A 21815-nucleotide genomic window follows, 5' to 3' on the forward strand; every position below is an offset into this window, starting at 1 on the left:
GCCCCCTGTGACTGTGAATTTGATAAGCAAGAGATGTTAATTCCATTTTTAAATTATAGGCCACATATCCAAATTATTATGCAAATGATATTTTTCTCTGTTTTTCCTAAATAGTGGATTCAAATGACAGTCGGCATAATTTTCGAGTCATCGACCAATAGAGTATAATTCAAATGTTACTGAACAAAACTCCCAATGAAAACATTTTTTTTGTAGAAATAAAAAACTTAAAACACACTGTTCCAAATTATTACACACACAGAGTTTCAAAAGATTTTATAGGTTGTAGAGAATTGAAAATGGTCATTTGTTGAATTTGCAGCATTAGTAGATCAATTTCATTGAAATCAAAAGCTATTTCAATCAAAAACATCTTAACAGGTCAAGTTACATATTAACATAGGACCACTTATTTGATAGCAGGTTTACAATTTTTGCATCCATGGAACTTGTAAGTTTTTGGAAAGTTTCTACTTGAATGTCTTTGCAGGATGTCAGAAGAGTCTCCCAGAGCTGCCGTTTGGATGTGAACTGCCTCCCACCCTCAGATTTCTTTGCTTGAGGATGCTCCAAAGGTTCTCAGTAGGACTGAAGTTGGGGAAGAATGGGTACCACACCATGAGGTCCTCTCCTTTTTCCTCTTGTTGTTGTAGCATGAGATGGTGCATTGACTTGCATGAAGATGGTTGTGTTGCAGAAGGCACAGTTCTTCTCTTTCTACCATGGAAAGTGGTCAGTCAGAAACTCCACATACTGTGCAGAGGTCATTTTCACACCTTCAGGGACCCTAAAGGGGCCGACCAGCTCTCTCCCTGTGATTCCGGCTCAAAACATGACTCCACCACCTCCTTGCTGATGACGAAGCCTTGTTGGGACATGGTGGCCTTCCACCAACCATCCACCACTCCATCTGGACCATCCAGGGTTGCACGGCACTCATCAGTGAACAAAACTGTTTGAAAATTAGTCTTCTTGTAGTTCTGGGCCCACTGTAGCCGTTTCTGCTTGTGAGCCTTGGTTAGGGGTGGCCGAATAGAAGGTTTATGCACAACAGCAAGTCTCTGGAGGATCCTACACCTTGATGTTCGCAGGGCTCCAGAGGCACCAGCAGCTTCAAATATGTGTTTGCTGCTTTGTAATGGCCTTTTAGCAGCTGCTCTCTCAATCTGATATATTTGTCTGGCAGAAACCTTCATCATTGTGCCTTTATCTGCACAAACCCGTGTGTGCTCTAACTCAGCCACAAATCTCTTAACATTATGGTGATCACGCTTAAATTTTCGTGAAATATCTAAGGTTTTCATTACGTGTCCAAGGAATTCAACTATTTCACACTTTTCAGCAGCAGAGGGATCATTTTTCCTTCCTATACTGCTTGAAAATGGTGGTCTGCTTAATAATGTGGAACATCCTTCTTTAGTAGTTTTTCCTTTAATTGGGCTCACCTGGCAAACTAATGATCATAGGTGTCCGAGATTGTTTTCAGTGATACAAAGAGTCCTGAGACACAATTCCATCCATGGGTTTAATTGAAAAACAACTTATTTAATCTTTATGACACTTAAACACAATTTGCATAATAATTTGGAACGCGGTGTACAGCCTGCTTTGATCTTATGTGGGCCGAGCCAGTGCAACTGCTCTTTCTGTCAGTTTAAAGAACTTAAGTAGACTTTGATTGCACATCTAAACCCTGAGATATTTTAATATAAGAAAAGAATTACAGTTCCAATGAAAAATTCTCTTTCCAGAGTTCTTTTAACAAGATAAAGAGTATACATCTTTCTAAAACTAAACATGAAAAACTAGACATGAAAAAGATTTTAGATACCCCCCTCATAATTGAAACAATTTTCAAACTTAGAAAACTAAAACCCTGGTTTTAGTATTTGTTAGTTTGCTAAATACATGGTTATTGAGGACATCTACGAGGCTGTGAGTCGACTGCTTTCAAAAAGTTGTGTTTTTATTGTAATGCCTGTGGTGAATTTACTAAATCTGGCCTCTGACACTTGCCCTCCATACAGTAATCATTAAAAACACTAAAACCAACACAGAATTGAATAAAAACTCAACATTTTCAAACAACAAAAATTAAACCAAAATAAGAATATAAGCCCTGGAAGCTAACTGACACTACACCGAATTAAAAAACAAAAAGTCAAAATGAAATAAAAATTAATTAGAAAATACAAAACTAAGATAATTGTGATTGTAACTTTATGCGTTCAAATTGTGTATGTAAGTATATTTTATGTATTCCACTAGTGGCATGTGCAGTGGGACAGTGGATATATTGGAAAAAGATGTTGAAGATGGAAAAGGAGGAAAGGCAGCAGATAGAATAAGAAGACTTACATATTTGACTAATGACAAACACATGATAAATGTTCAAAGTACCCTGTTTAAGATTCAAGTGGTGATTTCTGGCTGGTGCTTGATTGTCTGGTTGTCAGGTAGGGGCCACCATAGTTAACAGGTGTTCCCATAACTTCTTTGAAAAGCTTGTAATTGAGTATTTTTACATTTTTGAATTGGAACTTTTAATTTAAGGTGCCACCTTAAATTGACAGGACAAATGGAGCTGCAGGTGTTTAGTCTATTCTTTAATCAAATGAACTCCCTAAAGGACTGACTGTATATTTTAAGTTGGGGGCGGAAATAACTTCAAATAGTCTCACTGCAGTCATTCACTAAACCTCTAAACACTATTCTCCTGAGTAGCAATTAAAAAAAGTAAGGGTGTCTTAAAATTAGCTAGTATTCGTTAATTACTCGTTGGCTGTACCTGATTTCATTCACATGGATGTGAAACCCTCTATCGAGCGTCACAACTAACTGACCAATGACCGAACGCCTCTCAAACTTTACGAAAGCAACATGTGAAGCCGCCTCTGATTGGCTGGTAGCTGCACCAGCTGAACAAAGTGTAAACCGCCACTGCCGCCCGCCGCTGCTGCTGCTGCTTCCTCAAGAAACGCGTTAAAGTCTGCTGCTGCAAACAGGTTAGTGCCAACATTTGACTCTTAAAAACCGAAAAAAGGCAGCGTAGGTCTGAGCTCCTCTACCGAGGCCCGTGTGCAAAAGTTAGAGCAGGATGAAGCCACCGAAAGGGCTGCTCTTATTGTTGCTTTAAATAGACCAGACCCCAGCCTCGTTTTATGTCTTTTCTCCGCATTATATCTTCGTTTCTGCTAATCTGACGATGAGCAGCGTGATATTTAGTGCGTGATCAGAACGAGCTGTTCATTTTTGATGTTTGTGGGTCTGTTTATCAGCGACAAACCCGCGTGTAGGCTGAACGGACCAGCCCTCTGAAAAGAAAACAGACAGGGACACGTAGCAACAGGGATGAAACAGTCACCAACGCCTCTGATGATAATCCTTTTTCTTTTTTTTCAAAAACAACTTTTTATTTCATATGTATTATTTCTTTATTACTAACATCACTGCTGATAGTCGGTGTGAGCGTGCTACACGCGCACGTCATTGTTAAATAAAGATAAGAAGTGGACAAGGAGTAACAATGTAACTGTTATCTACTGTGGTGGCATCCCGCCAAATCACTCATAACTCCGCCTGTGGTGTGTGTGTGTTTGAATAAGTGACCAAAGTGGTCCACACCAGATAGTAGTAGCGCGTGCTGCTGTTTCCTCCAATTTCCACTCAATGTCAAAATGTTGGCGACATCTATTTTGTTTAAAATGAGAACATGGCTTTTAGTGAAGCCACCGCTGTGAACTTGAACTGTTTCTTTTTTCCGCTTTTGGAAAGTTGTAAACTTTGAGAATGAATCTGAAAACACGGATTGAGAGTTTAAAGGTTTTGTTTTTGCTTTCTGGCCACAGTGTGTAACTGTGCAGGACCAAGTTGCTGTTTTAAGGATGATGTGCTAAGCAACAGGCCGATATTCCAGGAACTTTCCATGTCCTTACCAGTGACCCGTGGAGCATATCATAGTGACACAATGTCTTTGACGTTCTCATTAGAGATCCACCATTGTAGTTTTCTTGGCCTATTCCAATTTCTCATTTTTCACCTAGTGTGACTTGCCCATAGTGATTTTTGTGTATTTAGGATTTTTTTGTGATAAAGACTTATTTAAACGTGACAGGCTTCTGTAAGTTTTCTCTCAAAACTGAAAGTAAACTGTCCTGCTCCTGGAAAAAGTTAATGACAAATAATGAATGAACATGAGTTGCTGTACACCCACCTTTACCTGACATATTTTACCACAGCTAACAAGTGCAGCAGATTTATTTATAAAAATAAATGTCTGGTACTTACAAATTTTTTTCTGTATTTTTATATTGTTACCAGATAACAGATCATCAACCTTTTCCCTTTTTTTATTCCTCTCCCCATAACTGATCTGATCCTTTGCTCATACCGAGGCTGCTAGCCATTTTGCCTTTGTTAGCTTCTTTAAAATGTCCACGTTTAAGTGTCTTTTTAAGTTTGTTGTTTCAGATATGTTTGCAGCTTACTTTAGTGACCGTTACGTCTTCACTCATGTCCAACATGAGTGAAGAGTTTGCGTGGGACTATTTGCCTGTGCTGCCATGTGTGAGTAATGCATGCATGACCAGCCAGTCACCAATCCACGTTAAGAACAGTGGAAACTGTGTAATTCTGGTTCCTGGCTGGTCAAACGGTGCATCTCAATTTCTTTCTCCACAGCTATTCTGACTGGCCTGTGATTGCTGCCCCTTTGAGATGCAGATGGCCATCATTTACTCCACATTCAATTGTAGCTCTTTCATTTGCCAGCAGATACTTTATATCTTGCCTACTTATGCTGGAGGACAACATGCATGTTCCAGATATCAAATTAAACATAAGATTGTTGAGCAGACTTACTTTCATGCATATTAGACAAATCAAGCAGGTTTTAACAGCTTGTTGAAATGTGAAGCATTCGTGTGTTTAGAATTAACTGCAGATATGAGAAAAACAGCAGGTTTTCCACTCAAAAGCTGGACTGTTTCTGTCATTTCCCCTCAAAGGAAAAAAATCTCTCAGACTAGAAGTCATGGACAGCTGGTAGCCGGTAGTTGGATACTTGAGTATTATGAATAAGTTCCAGCCTCTTCTATAAGAAAGAAAATTGGGTGAAAGTGAATCATAATTGAGTGCTTAGTAGTCAGTTGTTGGTGTACATCACTTTTTGGAGAGCAGCTCTGATATGTGCTTGCGTCTGAAGGCGTTTTTATGCAAACTTCCTCTAACAGGAATCTCTGGAATGCCGCCTGCTGTTTTCCTCCCATTTTAAACCCAATTTTTGAAACACTAGGTAATGCTGTTGCGGTCATCCAGGGCAGTCACATGAACAGTTGCCATAAAGATGCAATCGTGTGGGCGGTTTTAGTACTCAAGTAGAGGAGGAGCTTTCAGTAAAGCAAACCCAGGATGTGGCACAGCGTGGTTTGCCATGTGGCCTTTAGTCTTTCGACAGTACCAGTATCAGCCTTTCTGTCTGCTTTGGTGATAGCAAGGTGAAAGGGCTGAGCTGGATGACACAACAGTCAGCTCTGGTGTGCTGCTTTTGTGGCAGATTGCTTATAAAATAAAATAGTAGTTACATTCTTGGAAAAGATGATCCAATTTTACAAAAAAAACAAATGGCCGTGTACTTCAAACCAATTCCTTTTTTTTTTTCTTTTTAAATTTTTTTTTTAGGTTATTCATGCAACAGCCTTTCAGTTCAGTGCAGGCTCTGATAGCTCAGAAAATATAGAAAGGGCAGTCATGAAGTTGTGCAAAGAGATTTAGTGTCTCAAGAGGATCTTAGAGGATCCCCTTTTTTTCCTTTTAGCTCCTCTTTAATGAAAAAACTGCTAAATGGATTCAAGTTTGCCACAAATCCACTGACATTTCCAGCCCTCCATGTGATCTCTGTTAATTAGCACATGTTAGCAAGCACAACTATTTACCGGTTGGCATCAGGTTGGCAGCAAATCTTAGCGATTTAAAGGATAATGATGCAAATTAAAGCATAATGATGCTTTTGGGGTTTTATAATGTAATGTTTCACTGTGAAAGCACTATGTCAGGTTGTTTTTCTTTCATTTGCTTTGCCCCAATGGTGTGTCGGGAGTTGTTAAGAGTTGTGTGACCTTTGTCCTACTTAAGCAAGCTCGTCCTCCACCCTCTCTTTCCCCCTATACATTTCTCCGCTGTGTGACCATGTGACTTGGAGTGTGTGGTTTCATCAAGGAGGTTATGACCTGCAATCTTTAGTCTGGTTGTCTTGTGCAAGGTCAGGTCATGTGTCCGAAAACCGGGGTTAAAAGTCACAGTCAGCCAGGGGATCGCAGCACATGAGAGACACTATAGTGAAGCCCCATACGAGTTAAAGTAGGCCTCCTGTAGCTGTGCTGGGATGTCTCTCAGTGTAATGCTGGTCATGTCAGTTGGTCTGCCACGTTGATCACATAAAAATGGGTGGAGGTCTTCTCTTCCTGTGCGCCTTTCAGAGTGCCCCTCATCTGCCACGCTAATCAGGGAAAACTGGTTTGTCAGTTGCCTTTATGGGGTGTGTGAATGCCCTTGTGAATTTATACTGTATGCAAGGATATCTCATTACATCCATAAAAATGTATTGACTCCTTTTTTTTTTTTTTTTCTTTTAATCACTTCCTAGGCGCTGTGCTGTGCTTTATTTTTAAACTGTTGAATTACCAGTGAGGTTTTTGGTGTTTCCTCTCACCAGTGAGAAAGCTGTTGTCAAGTTTCAACACATGTTGCATTAAGCCTGGTCTCATCATGAAGAAGTTATGATATCGTGTCTCGGAGTACAAAAAAAGTGTGCGCTTTAGTGAGCAATTTAAAGAGGAAAGTCTTTAACAGACCAACAATGATGAAGTGGAGCAGGCACTGATTTATAGATGCGCACGGTGATGATTTACACTGAAATACCATGCTAGTTTCTTTATCTTGGTATATCAGAAAAGAATTGTACTGTTACATATACCTCTATATCTCAGTTAAACACAAAGTCCTCTTTAGAAGACCCTAAAATAGGCAAGATGCAGAAGATGCCCTCAGAGATCGGCTTATGATCCACTCTTCTCAGACCATTGCAACCTGACACCACACAGACTTTGCACCGAGGAGCTAGCAGGTTAAAACTGTTTAATGTTCACCTGTATGGACCTTTCTGTTGTCACATGCAACTCCATCAGGGTCAGCGTGCATGTGTGAAAATGGTTTTAGCTACTGTCAAAACCATGTGTTCTCACACAGCAGAAGCAGTACTTCACTGCCAGACACTAACTGATGCTTTTTTATTTCTCAGCTGGACCTACTATTGACCGCATTCGGGTCTGAAAGGGGAAGCCAGTGTGGAAGTGCTTCAAACCTGCATTCTTTCTAATGGCAGGTTATGTGCGTTATGGTCCTATTTTGAGTAAAATAGACAGTAAGGGGTATGCTTTAGGGAGTGGCGACTTTGGGATTAACAAGTCCCTGCCATATGAGCGTGCGGCGTCCTTGGTTTCTCAGTTAGTTCCACCGCTCACCTGTGAAGTTTGGTTTCAACAAAAGAAATTCAAACGTTTATTTTAGTACAGCCATAACACAACACACATTATTTAATTTACTTTAAAAAGACACTTACTGTTTTAGTTATACTGTATACTACCCAGTTCATGTAAAGCTGAGATAAAGCAGCTGGCTTGTTAAGATGGGATTATGTTTTATGTGTTAAACTTAATGTTTAACCCTCCTTTAATAAGGTAGTAATAATGAGATTAAACAGGTTTATCTGATGCTCAACAACTGACTAAGCAGCTCAGTATCACACTGCTTTAAGGTTTCAGATGTATTGCATCATTCTTCTAAGAGGAACCAAAGCATTTCAGAAGAATTCAAGTATGACTGACCAACTATGTGCTTTTTTTGTAGCTTCCTGACTGTGGTAAGAGTGTCTCTTATACCAAACAGCTGTAACCTGCCTGCAAGCTTGAGGCTGTTGCCAACTTATCTTCATGTTCTGTTATGTGTCAAATGAACCCACTGCCCCTCCACCTCTTTTTTCCAGTGCCTTATGTTTGTGGGGTGACTGCCGAGCTGGCTCTGCCATTGGCTCCTCATCCTCCCAGGCCAAGTATGGTTAGTGGGGGTGGTGGTGGTGGGTGTAGTGGTACCTTTTGCCTCTGACAACTCTTAGCAAAGCATGACACCAGTGTCATGTGCCACTGCTGGCCATCAAACAGACACATGTACTCTCAGAGTAGATCTGTAATGAACACTCGCAAAATAAGATGTGTGAAGATGTCACTCGGTCTGTGCAGCGTGTGGTTTACTGATGCAAATAATAAATTATTGAACCAAGATTGTTAAGTTATTTCTATATAAAACCAATTAAAACAAAATCAGGTTTGTTTCCGCTTACAAAACAATATTAACACAACACAAAACACAATCAAATCTCCAAATTTCTTAGGTTTGTATTTTAAAATGTTAAATGATTTTATAAACGCATTCTTAATTTATTAGGTCATTTGGATCCCTGCAGGCTGTCTTGTATGGTAGGCTAGTGTAGGATTTTTGCATCAGTGTGATCTGTAAATAAAGGAGTGGATACAATGACATTGCCTTTGTACCTGATGAAGATCAGTGTGGCATAAACACTGTAATTTAATAAAGGGGTTAGTAGTAAGCGAGACATGTGCATGAGTTACAATTAGTCATTTTTTGGGACTTTTTTCTCTGTTGCTCATTAAGGAGTTCAGAGATTTTGAACTAGTTGTTTATCGGTGTGAACCCAGCTTGCGCTAATGTGAAATTTACTTGTGACCAACAGGTCCAGAAAAACAGCTGTAAAAACAGTGTCCTGTGAATGTTTTGAAACATGATATAAATAAAAATATGGAAGAAACACCCTTCAACCATGTTATTTTTCAGTTTGTCCATCAGAGGGCGCACTGAAATTTCCTGTTTGTTTGGATCACTACAGTTAAATAAATAACTAAAAATGTAAGAAACATAAACAAAATCTATTTACGTTCCGTGTGTCCCAAAGAAAGAAAGATATCAGCTAATATATCAGAATATCACATTTAAATCACCAAATATCGGTGATTTAAATGTGATATTCAGTCTCAGTCTTAAAAATTAAAAATGGGTTGAACTCTTAAAATTATTCATATCCACACTGAGTTTTCTTGACTCCATGCATGTCTACATTTTAGCCCATGTGCTTCCTTTACTTTTCACAAAAATCTGCATTCACTTTGTTCAATATAGCCACAACCTATCACACTTATTCGACTCAGTCCACTTATCGATTTGCTAGAGCCGGAAGACTTTAAATCCATGTAGAAACTGTGTAATACTCTAAATGTCCACACTCACAAACGAACTCGTCTTAGTTAGCCATCATTATTTGGAAATGTTATTTTATTCATCTTAGACACGAAGGACTCTGCACATATGGTTTGCACACATTATTTGGTGACTTCGTACATTCTGAGACGAGTGTATGTTGGTGTCGACATCTCTGCTAGATCAGGTCTGTCAACATATCTATCACACAGAATACACAGCATGACATATAATCAGTATGTACCTCTTTGTTCCACAGCTTCATTAGATTGGCTGCTCAGCAACAGAAGAACTTAACACTCCGTTTGTGTAGATAAAGACAATGTGTGATAAGATACTGGTGATTCACTCTTGAATAAACATAAATAAAAATGCTCGAATCACTCAGATCAGCTTTCAGTTTGTTCTGAGCTTTTTCTAAGATTACTTTTAAGCTACTTTTACAAACAGACAAATGCACACCTGTGTTCACAAACACAAAAAGCTCACATCAGTAAAGAAATCGGCAATGAGTTTGAGTTAGCCCGTTAGCTAAACAGTACCTCAGTGAGTCACTTGTGTGGGGTGTGTGTGTGTGTGTGTGTGTTTCTGTTTGAAAGGGGCGTGTTTCTGCTATTCATAGTTGTGAGAACTTCAGAGGTCTATTAGAGGTCAGTCTGAGTCCTTCTAATAGCAACTGCAGCAGCACAGGGCCTTTCAAATATCCACTGTGGCCACGGTCTCGACCTTTCTTCAGACACACACTGTGAGCAGTGAGTAAAGAGTGATTTTTATTTCTGCCTGTCAATAATCAGTGCTTAGATTTGTGAAAATGTACTTAGCTGCACTTAAGGTTGTCCTTGAGGTGATTTGAAAGAGATGTTATTGCTGCTTCTCTTTTATAGTGTTTAAAAATACAGTTTAATCTAACGTTTATGATTTGGGAACCTTTTTTTTTTTTTCCTTCCGAGAGGATAAACAGATCCGAACACTTGTAATGAATGTAGCCTTTACTTTGTGGTTTGTTCTTCAATATAAAAATTCTCATCTCAGCTCAGTTTACAGTAGTTATTTGTCATTTAACACGTATATATAAATTGAATTGAATCCACAATTATAAGTCGATGACAGCGTCACTGCAGAACTTTGTGCCAGTTGGCAGTGGTTCCACTTGTCACAGGTTTGTTGATAATAATAGAAGTAGGTGAAAAGTCAATTGTTGTTGCTGCTCGCTCATTTATCTCACAGAGGTCAAAAGAGTTAAACACAGTTCATGTGCTTAAAAAATGTGAGCTGCACAGAAGGCAGCGTGAAAAGTTGTAGGTCTAAATGATTATTTAATGTGCTGCTTCCATATTAACTCGTAATAATTTAAAAAAAAATCTAGTTGACTATTTTAGTGAATTTAAATAGGTTTTTCCTTCTTCGGGCTTCTCTTATTTCATTTAACATGTCATTAAAAATCAGGCATTCAGCCTACTTGTGACTCACTTTTATTGTTGTATGAATATTTTATTAGAATAGAGCCATATGTCCATGAGAGTGAAGAGCGAGCCCAGCCCAGTGAGCTCATTTCTAAACCATCCAAAGCAGAAAGCTTCTCTTCCTTTTGTTCAGCATCTGCGGTCGCCCATCTTGTTATATTTCCACTGAGGTTTGTGATCAGAAAATGTGTCGGGAGTCATTTTTATTTCCCATGTCCTTGTTGTCAAGTGCACAGCTGTTGAATGGGATAGCACATCCTCTTCTTTTTCTTCTATTAACAACATCAGTTTAAAAACAAAAACAAAAAACAAAAAAACAGAAGGAAAACACGCAAATGTGCAACTATGTTTCATTCATTCATTCTTTAGCGATTTGAATGGATTTAAAAAAAGCTCAGTTGTTAATTTAAAAAAAAAAAGTCTTCAATTTTATTTTATTCACCTGCACAATTTAAAAGACAAAGATAACAAATACCACAGTGCAGCAGGGGATAAAGTTGACCTTGAAGCTGCCATCTATTTCATATATGAAAAAAATATCATTGTTATGGAAAAACACAACATTTGCACACAATAAATGATCTGACTACATAAAATGAATGTCAGATTACTGAAATGTTTTTAAATGAAGAAGAAGAACCATAGAAAATTACCTCTGCAAGTGAGGAAGTTAGGAAATAAAGCTGAGTAATCATGTACCTGTGAGGTGACATTAAAGTGAGTCTGCTTAGGGAGATTTCTTTTGCTGGAATATAACTTATAAATAAAGGCACATACTAGATGGATATTGACGTCATAAATAGCAGAAATCTTAAGCTTCCACATAAAGGAACAGATGTGATGTATTACTCTGAGCACGATGCAGACCTAACAAAACACTTCTGTAAGAGTTCTGCAGAGAGCAGGAGGAAACGTACTCGCTCAAACTACATTACAAAAGGAAAGAGAGGGATAAATGAAACTATTAATCTTTAAGGAAACTGGTTTTAAGTGCAAGATAGCTAACCCTCCTCATTGTATCAGTGGATTTGTTGATTTTTCTGCTAACCCAGCAAGTATGCTTTTTCAAGCGCTTATCAACCATAATTCCCAGGAGCTGATATTTGTGGCATTTCAACAGACGTGATTATGATTTTTGATTTTTTTCTTATATATAAATCTTGATGTTTTAAACACAAACTTAATTATTTTTATTTTCCAGTCTTCAGTATTCACATTCACTGAAAGGAATATTCACATTTACATCCAATGTTTGACTCATTGTAAGTCTGGTACTCAGATTTTTAAACCACAGAAGAAGAAGAAAAAACAGTTGCAGTGAAGAGTTGGTTCATTACTGAATCACTGAGCTGTGCTGCTGCTCCATCTCTGCGGTGAGCCTCGGATGATTCACTCTTAGTTTATCCTTGAAGCTTTTATTTTGCGCAGTACGTTTTTGTGTTATCGCGTCAGTTTGCCAGAAATAGGTGTTTGTGTCAGAGAAAAGTGAAAGCTGTAGACATGATATAGTCCTTTTAAAAACATTTGGCTTTTGGGATCGTGTTACAGCAGTTTTACAGCAAATATTAATGTCAAACCTGAGATCACTAGGCTGGGTCGGGATTCATGTGTAGGTCATGTGTAGCTAACAGAAGGTTTATAGGGTAAATCATGCCTGTTTTTTAAGCTGATGCTTTAGTTTTATAGAGTACAGTTCTGTATGTGTTCCTGTTGTAATGTGAAGGTCAGAATGTATTTTTAAAACAACGGTTTAGCCTGGTTTGTTTGATTCCTTATAGCCTCAGAAAATAGTTGGAGTCTGGCCCTTTAAACATGTTGCATGATGAGGGATGATAAATATTACCCTGGAGCCTACAGGTGGATGGCAGGGTGGTGTAGGTTGGAAAAGCAGCAGCACTAATGTGTCTGAGGGACAGATGGCAGATTTCTTTACATCTAAAACAAACCACAAAAACCAGGGGCTGTGTTTCAAACATGATGTGAGAAAAGTGAGGCCATGAAACTGTTCAGTTTGAGTTGCCAGCATCAAGTAGCTTCAGGCTCTTTACAGAATTTCACTAAATGGAAAAAGTTCCTATTACAGTCATATTATGTGCTAAATATTTCACTTCTCCACACAAGTCTCTGAGCTAAATTAAAACTAAAACTTGAGACCAATGAACTTGTTTGTTTTCTGTTTTTCTGCAGGTTCACTGCAAAACGACCATGCAGGCTCAGGAGGTCCTGAGACAGCTGCGGATTCCCGAGCTGGATGACTTTCGGCAGTACGTCCGAGGCTTTCCCACCAACGCCCTCATGGGTATGGGTGCCTTCGCGGCCATCACCACCTACTGGTTTGCCACCCGGCCAAAAGCCCTCAAACCACCCTGTGATCTTGGACTGCAGTCAGTGGAGTTACCAGTGAGTGATCTCTTTTTTTTCTCCAGTTAAACTCTCTGGATTTAGGTTTCGGTTTTACGGTCATATTTGTTAGTGGAATTTCCGAGGTTTGATCCCTTATACAGTGACACTGGGCAAAAAGCACTGAACAGTTGACTTCATTCACTGGAAATGTTAATGGATTTTCTCCACAAACTCAATCACAGCTGGCGTTAGTGTCAGTTTTAGGAGTTACAAGCCATGACTTCATCACTTCCTGTTACATTAAAAGTACTAAAATGTTTTTCACACAGTCACTGTTGGCGCTGCTGATGTTGAATGTTGTTTTATTATTTCAGGGTGCACAGTGTTGTCACTTGTAGCCCAGTCTTTGCATTGGACCTCATGAGTAGATAAACGTGTTAAGGAATCATGGCGAGCTTGCTAATTATTAGTTAATGAACTCTGTTTCCTTGCAGGGTGGTGAGCGTGCGAGAAGATCGGTGTTGTGCGAAGACGGCTCTTACCTGACACACTACTACGACGATGCACGCACGTTATACGAGGTGTTCCTACGAGGGCTCAGAGTATCAAGTCAGTGTCTCTCTTGTACTTGCTAAATGTGAGAAATCCCCAAAGACGCTGATGTTGGATAAACGTTCCTTTCTTTTGCAGATAATGGACCTTGTCTAGGATCAAGGAAACCAAACCAGCCATATGAATGGCAGACTTATAAAGAGGTTAGATGGGCACCACGGACATGCCAGTGTGGGATTTTACAACCATCAAAGTGGGAATTTATTTTATAAACTGGATTTTATTTTATTTTTTGCACAGGTAATAGATAGAGGAGAATGCATCGGCTCCGCCCTCCTTCACAGAGGACACTCTCACACAGGAGACAAATTCATCGGCATCTTCTCTCAGAACAGACCAGAGGTAAAACTTACGTCATCCTCTCATGTTATCCTACGGTGTTTCTGTTATCACTAACCACAAGCTAACTGCATTCCTGCGTTACAAGGGCAGATTAAAAGGGTAAATATATACTCGGCAGACACTCCTCTTTAACTGAGGAGATATTTGTTTGGTAATTTCACAGTAGATCAGCAGTTTCTGAAATACTGAGATCAGCCCGTCTGGTACTAACAACCATTTCATGCTCAGTCATGATGCTCATTTTGAACTTGAGTAGGTCATCTTGACCATGTCTGTAGGCATAAAAGCAGGTTGCTACCCTGTAATTTGCTGATTTACATTAATAAGCAGCTGAACAGGTGATCCTAGCAAAGTGTCTGGTTTAGTGTAGACACACTCCACACTTCTGATGGGAGACCTGGTAGGAAGAGTTAGGTAATGACTAATTCATCCATCTGACATAAATACTGTTTGAAGCTGTTATATTGTTAGTCAAAAGGTGTATCAGATATTGAACTTTTTACACTTTTTCCATTAAGATCTCTGTGACATAAATGATTCTTGTAGCATTACCAAGTTGTTTATTGTTCTTTTTCCTTTTTTTCCACGGCTGAACTCAAATGAATGATACTGTTTCTGTGCAGTGGACCATTACAGAGCTCGCCTGTTACACGTACTCCTTGGTGGCTGTCCCGCTGTATGACACACTCGGCGCTGAAGCCATTGACTACATTATTGATAGAGGTATAAAAAAGGGCACCATCTCACACTAACCACATATCGCCTGCAGCACTGTCAGAGTGCTTTATAAATCAAGGGCCGTGACGATGGAAGATTAAATTAATGGTTCGCTTGGCGCCGTCTGTTTCACAGCCGACATCTCAACGGTGATCTGTGATGTCCCTGAAAAGGCCCGGATGATTCTGGATTGTGTCAGCGGAAAAGCACGAGCGGTGAAGATGATTATTCTCATCGAGGCGTTTGACAGCGACCTGGTGACCCGCGCAAAGGAGAACGGCATCGAGATCCTGAGTTTAAAGGAGCTAGAGGTGAGAATAAGAATCGGATTTGTCATTTTTGAGTTTCACAAATGTTCATTTTTGATGTGCAGAGCAAATTGTGTCATCTTCTGTGTTATGTCTGCACTATAGAGAGTAGTCCCCAGAAAGTTGATTCTGTTCATCTTGACGTAGATTGTCACTGGGAGGAACGTTTCGTCACTCATCCAAGTGACTTCTTCAGTCCCAGCTGACTGCAGGGTTCTTCAACCTTATAAACAGTACATAATGGCATAATGCTCTTTGATTAATTCTTATGACCATTTTCATATTATTGATCAAGAAACTGACCTCACAGCCGATTCTTCAACAGTGGTGCTATTTTCAGTCATTATGCAAATGTACTGTTTATAAGGTTGAAGAAACCTGCAGTCAGCTGAGACTGAGTAATGCCTTACCGGGATGATTAAGCATGCATCAAGACACTGTTGAATCGAATTGTAATTTTGTTGCATGCATGTAAAAATGACTGTGAAGGCGACTCTGGTTCGAATATTTCAGCATGTTTCTGTTTGTGTTTTTTAAACCATCCAGCCGTGTTCGAGCTAAGTAGAAATCAGACCCTTATCAGGACTTCCTGCAGATGTACTAATTTTTGTACATTTTTGTTTCCAGGCCTTGGGTAAAGCAAACCTCAAGCAACCAGTGGTGAGTAGGAACAGCACGCCATCTTTATCTGATCTATTGACAACATTATTTTTTTTTAAAGGCTCTTCTTTTTGACTAAATTTCTCCAGTGAGAGTCATTGGTGAAACTTCGATGAATTTGCTTGATCAACTGGTCTCCATCTTAAAAAAATTATATTATATTATAAAAATATTTTAAATGTAATAGACGTTCATGTATCAGTGTTGCTCTGTGATTACAGCCTCCCAAACCAAAGGACCAGGCTCTTATCTGCTTTACCTCTGGAACAACAGGTGAGTACGGGGTTGTTATTGCATTAACATTTCAGAAATGTTATGTTTTTATGTTCTATATCATCATAATTGTTTTTTATTGTGTTTGTTTTGCTTAAACTTTACTTTCAGGATACCCAAAAGGTGCAATGATTTCTCATGAAAACGTAATCTGCAACACTGGCGCTTTCATTAAATTGACCAAGGTAAACAAACCCACCCACCAGCACTCTAATATTTTCAATTGGCTGATCTCACTGAAACCTTTCCAAACAATAATAACACAGAGGCTCTGGGTCGCCTTCAGGTTGTCATCAGACTGTAAGAAATCATGTATCATCTTTTTTTCATGTACTCCTTTAAAGATGCGATAAATGAACATCAAAGATGAGGCAGAAAGGCAACACCTGATAAAGAAAAGAAGCATAAAGTCTCAGTTCTTAGTTAAGTTAAATGGCGTTTTGAAGTACACAAGCTGTTGTATAACAAATGTAAAGGTAGATTATAGAAAAACAAACCATGTCATTGAATTTATTTACTAAATGTAATAAAAAAAAAGCCAAAATCTTCATCCATCTTTGTATAAGCTGATTCGGCACAGTTCAATCAAACATTTTCTTTTGTTCTCATACGTTTTTTTTCTACGTCAGATAGAAAAAAACATGAAGCTGACTCATGGCTCTAATATCCCTGTCTGGCCCCTGTTGCCTGTCCTTGATTCCTCTTTGTATTTTCCTCTGTCCGTCTGTCTTGCTCCCTCGTCTGTCCCGTCCTGTGTGGTGTCGTCTAGGAAACACTGAAGCCCACAAGTAAAGATGTGCTCATCTCCTTCCTGCCTTTAGCCCATATGTTTGAGCGTGTAGTGGAGGTAAAGTACAGAGTGCTTCACCTGCATGTGTTTTGTGTGTCCCTCTGCAGGTAAACTGCATGCTGAACGCCCATGACATTCACGTATCCTATCTCCCTCTAGCTCACATGTTTGAGAGGGTTGTGGAGGTATGTTGCTCACCTTAAGATGCACAATGAATTTATTAGTGGAGGTAATATTTAAGAGTCGGCAGAGAAGGACTGCTAGTATAATGTTTGTGAGACATGAGATGTGAGACCCCTTAATGCCTAGCGTATAGTATTTGATAAATGTGTTTTTGTGAGTTTTATCAGCAGTGTGATTTATACAGTTAAAGGTTTAAAATTTGTGCACCCCTTCATGTTTTCCACAGTTGTCCAGTAGGTCACATTAGAGTCTTTGGCAGACCGATTCTGGCCCTTGTGCCTTACATGTGACACCCCCGCCTTAGTGTGTTTAACTGCAGCATTAGTGCCCTCGTGTGGTCAAAATATCATTTTTAATTTGTCAAAGTTGAAATGAGCAGCATCTTTTCCCCTCCATCAGTGTGTCGTACTCGTCCACGGGGCTCGAATCGGCTACTTCCAAGGGGACATTCGACTCTTGATGGATGATCTGAAAACACTCCAGCCAACAGTTTTCCCTGTTGTCCCCCGCCTCCTCAACCGCATGTTTGACAAGGTCAGTTTATGCTGTTTATGTGCTTTTGTGGTCAGAAGTGCCGTTTCTCTGGTCTGCTGCTTTGCACGAAACACGATTTGGATATTTCTCATTACTCTGCAGGTTTTTGGTCAAGCCAACACGCCACTGAAAAGATGGCTGCTTGATTTTGCCTTCAGAAGGAAAGAGGCGGAGCTTAAAAATGGAGTGGTCCGAAAAGACAGCATGTGGGACAAACTCATCTTCAAGAAAGTGCAGGTAAACACGAAACACTTTAAAGCACTTGGAGATGTTACGTACCGCCTAACAATGTTTCAAAGAGCACATACACTAAAGAGGAACAAAGACACAAAATGGATAAACACGTCCACACATTTGACCTTTTTGTCAAAATTATTTTGTTAAATGAATCTGCAGCGGTTTTTGTGATGCATAATAAATTAGTTTTGAGTTGACATTTTGGAGCTTTCATGTTTGTTTTGCACTGTAGGCGAGCCTCGGCGGCCGCGTGAGACTCATGATTACAGGAGCAGCCCCGGTATCCCCGACCATCCTGACTTTCCTGAGAGCTGCTCTCGGCTGTCAGGTGAGCCACATTCACAGTCATCTCATCTGTAATTTTTTTAATACTTTGTTTATGAATATCATTAATAACGTAAACGTTTTCCACAGTTTTATGAAGGTTACGGACAGACTGAATGCACAGCTGGCTGTACCATGTCGATGCCTGGGGACTGGTCAGCAGGTAAAATATAAAACTTTCACTAAATTTTGCAATTTGTAGACACAGTGATGCTTGTAAGAATGAAACGACACTATGACTGCTCTGTCATCAGGTCACGTTGGGCCTCCTCTGCCCTGCAATGCTGTTAAACTGGTGGATGTGGCAGAAATGAATTATCTGGCAGCCAATGGAGAGGGAGAGGTGAGGAATAGGATTCGTCGAATGCATACGGCCATTACGGAGACTTACAGTCAGTTTTCACACAACTATACATCCCTGTAGAAAAAAGTACTGCTTCTATAGGAATTAAGAGCAGCCAGGTGGTGATATACAAATGCACTTGGTTAACTGATCATCAGAAGGGTGTGAGCACCTCTGACACACAGCATAATTTAAAAAAAAAAAAAAAAAACTGAACAGGCTCGGCTTGTTTTAGAAGGGTTGCCAAGACCAAGCCTCTTCTCCTTTCCTTTAAAAAGAACATGTCGGGTTTGCAAAGTTGCATCTGAACAAGTCGTGAGAACAAACTGTTTGCTCACAATGCACAGCTTCATGTTTGGACAAAGCCACACACAGCATATCAGCACAAACACTTCATACCAGGTGTCAGCACGGTGGTGGAGGGGTGATGACTTGGTAAAGTCAAATGTGAGCCCATCTGTCTGACAGCTGAAGCTCGTCTTTTTTTTTCTTGGTACATGGCTGTGAGCAGATTTCTGGAGGCCAAAACTGAATTTATTGTTTTAATAACATGAACTTTGTGCAACAGGATCCAGTTTTTTTTTTTTTTAAAAAGAAACAAAAACATGACACAGAATTTAAATGCAAAACTATTTTAAACATATTAAAGAACCACAATGTGTATTTAAGTGCAAATGGAAACCCTTTAAAGGAGAGGCTGTCCTTTAACATTTTAAATCAATGTTGGCTTCAAACGGGGACGTGAGCGAGAAACTATTTGTAAAAACAAAATGTAGCGGGGTTGATTAAAAAAACAAAACAAAATAAAAACAAGAACAACAAACCAAACAGCTTCTTATTTATAATCTCGGTTGTTGTAGGTGTGCGTCAAAGGGCCAAATGTATTCCAGGGATACCTGAAAGATCCTGACAGAACAGCTGAGGCTATTGATAAGGATGGATGGCTGCACACTGGTGACATTGGGAAATGGCTTCCTGTGAGTAAAACGGGCTGAGTGGTGATGTGAATGGTGATGATCACTGTGCATAAACCTAAACTTACATTGCTCTTGTGGTTCCCTGCAGAATGGCACTCTGAAGGTTATTGACAGAAAGAAACACATTTTTAAGCTGGCACAGGGAGAGTACATCGCCCCGGAGAAAATTGAAACCATCTATGTTCGCAGCGACCCCGTGGCCCAGGTGTTTGTTCATGGTGACAGCTTACAGGTAAGGCTTAAATCTCAGACTTTTGTTTCATTTTTTTTTTTTTTAATCTACACAAATAGTCTGTTTGAAGCATTTGATTCTCATCTGGTCCATGTTGTGTTTTTAAAGGCATGCCTGGTGGGGATAGTGGTGCCCGATCCTGACTTCTTACCTATTTGGGCCAAGAAAAAAGGGTTTGAAGGCTCTTACTTTGAGCTGTGTGACAACAAGGTCTGATTTATTACTATCAGTAATCTCAACATGGACTCTCACTCTGTATGCCTGTGTAACATCTTCTGACCTTTTTTTTTTTTTGCTTTTAGGATGTGAAGAAGGCAATTCTGGAGGACATCTTGAATTTGGGCAAAGAAACAGGACTCAAGTCTTTTGAACAGGTGACTGGTCCTGTGTAATTTCAAGCGCAGCCAGTGCTTCCCACAAACAGACTTCATTTGAACTGAATGTCCACTGAAGTATATTTGGAAAATAATTTTAGTTTTTCCACTCGAGGAAAATATTGCCAGGAAATTAATGGTGCACAATCACTTCGGTTTTATTTTGAAAGATCCAAACGTTCCTGCCTTGTATTTCCAACAGGCCAGGTCACTGTGACGGTGCTGATCTCTCATCTGTGCTTTGAATATATTGTGCAGTTATTTAGTATTAATAATTAAAATAATTTCCGCTGAGGACCACACATGAATGCAGGTTGTTTTTTTTGTTTTGTTTTTTACATGAAAAAGCACGAGTGAGTCTCTTTCTGGTTTCAGTGCAAGATTTACACTTCAGAGACCCAGAATTTTGCAATATATGCATCCTTAAAAATTATTTGCAGCAATACTTAAGTAAAGTTTGCTCTGTCATTTATCTTTTTTTTCCCTCTGCAGGTGAGGGACATTGTGTTACATCCCGAGATGTTCTCTGTCCAGAACGGTCTGCTGACTCCAACCCTGAAAGCCAAGAGGACTGAGCTTCGGAGCCACTTCAGAGAACAGATTGATGAACTCTATGCCAAAATTAAGATGTAAGCCAAGTTCAAGGCGTATTATAGGGAAGCCGTTCAGAGACAGCCAGAACCAAACCATGTGCTGAGGGAATCCGTCTCACTTTCTCTGCAAGTGACAATCTTAACAGTTCTATGGGGAAAAAGCTTTCAGGATAATTGGATAATGAATTTTAAAAGTGCATTTTATCCCCACTTTGATCAATAATCACACAGATCCATTATCCCAGCTAACACTGGCTAACTGGCAAAGAGATCCGCAGAACCCGCATCACGTTTCTTGTGTAGTTTATCCAAGAATAAGGGTTAAAATGGCACAGAGGAAGTTTGACTTCTGCTTTTATGTATGACAACTTCACGGTCAGAAAGGTGAATCCTGAAAACATTTCTGCTAGTTTTATTCGTGAGAGCAACAAGAGAAAATCTTTGAAAATACTTCTACAACAGTGACAGATATTAACTATTTATATGCCATGACATTTCATGCTTTGGTTATCTATTTAAGGGGATATTTAATATCATCTTTTTGTAAATAGTGTATCTGCTGGAAAATTTGTGTACAGGGTACCATGCCAGATACTCTGTAGCTTCCCTGCATTCCCATGTTTCTCAGTGCTGACGGCTGAAGGACTTTGATGAAGTTTTTGGTTAACAGCCTACTGAAAATCATGTTGGTTCACAGATTTTGGGCTTTTGTTTTTGGTGTTATTTTTAAATGTTGCATGTAACATATTCACTGTTGCTTTCTAAATGCCTGACATTGCATTGCCAAAGGCTGAGGAATGAAGCTGCACAACCATCGTTTGTATATTCTGCAAGTATTTGGGGTAAAAATAGTAACAGTGATTTTTATCGTTGATTTTTAAGAAGTCAAGTGATTCAAACCGTTTCCATGTCCTTTGCAAAATCAGCAGTCTTCATTTCAGCCATTTGAAAAAAAGTTTGTTTTTTTGTGAATGCCGGTTTTCTGACTGATGAATGATCATGATGTACATCCAATCGTGTCAAAGACCTCATAATAGCACAAGCTGTACTGTTTAGTTGGGGTTTTTTTTAATGACTTGTAATCTAAAAAAGGGAGAAAGGTCCAGTTTTGTGCTAATAATGGAAAGTGTATCTGTCAAATGTACCAAATAAACACAACATGGTCGTGCAGTTGTTAGCACTG

The 21815-nt window shown here is 39.4% G+C and overlaps 1 protein-coding gene across 2 annotated transcripts; it reads left to right on the plus strand.

The window, feature by feature from the left end:
- Positions 1 to 2906: 2906 nt before the first annotated feature.
- acsl1a (acyl-CoA synthetase long chain family member 1a) lies at positions 2907 to 21802 on the plus strand. 2 transcript variants are annotated; one of them, XM_084931462.1, is made up of 21 exons: positions 2907 to 3005; positions 12978 to 13190; positions 13628 to 13742; positions 13824 to 13888; positions 13986 to 14087; positions 14711 to 14810; positions 14940 to 15115; positions 15740 to 15772; positions 15994 to 16045; positions 16157 to 16230; positions 16943 to 17020; positions 17418 to 17552; positions 17655 to 17789; positions 18022 to 18117; positions 18204 to 18276; positions 18368 to 18456; positions 19317 to 19433; positions 19522 to 19665; positions 19774 to 19875; positions 19968 to 20039; positions 20532 to 21802. In XM_084931462.1, the coding sequence occupies exons 2-21, from the start codon at positions 12996 to 12998 to the stop codon at positions 20670 to 20672; spliced, it is 2094 nt and encodes a 697-aa protein (XP_084787588.1). In that variant the 5' UTR covers positions 2907 to 3005; positions 12978 to 12995; the 3' UTR covers positions 20673 to 21802. The 2 variants fall into 2 exon arrangements, with proteins under 2 accessions (XP_084787588.1, XP_084787589.1); XM_084931463.1 differs by lacking the exon at positions 2907 to 3005 and adding an exon at positions 9961 to 10079.
- The last annotated feature ends 13 nt before the right edge of the window (positions 21803 to 21815 follow it).

The sequence above is a fragment of the Perissodus microlepis genome, chromosome 6 (genome assembly GCF_051167445.1).
Source record: "Perissodus microlepis isolate ML-2025 ecotype Zambia chromosome 6, ASM5116744v1, whole genome shotgun sequence".
NCBI lineage: Eukaryota > Metazoa > Chordata > Actinopteri > Cichliformes > Cichlidae > Perissodus > Perissodus microlepis.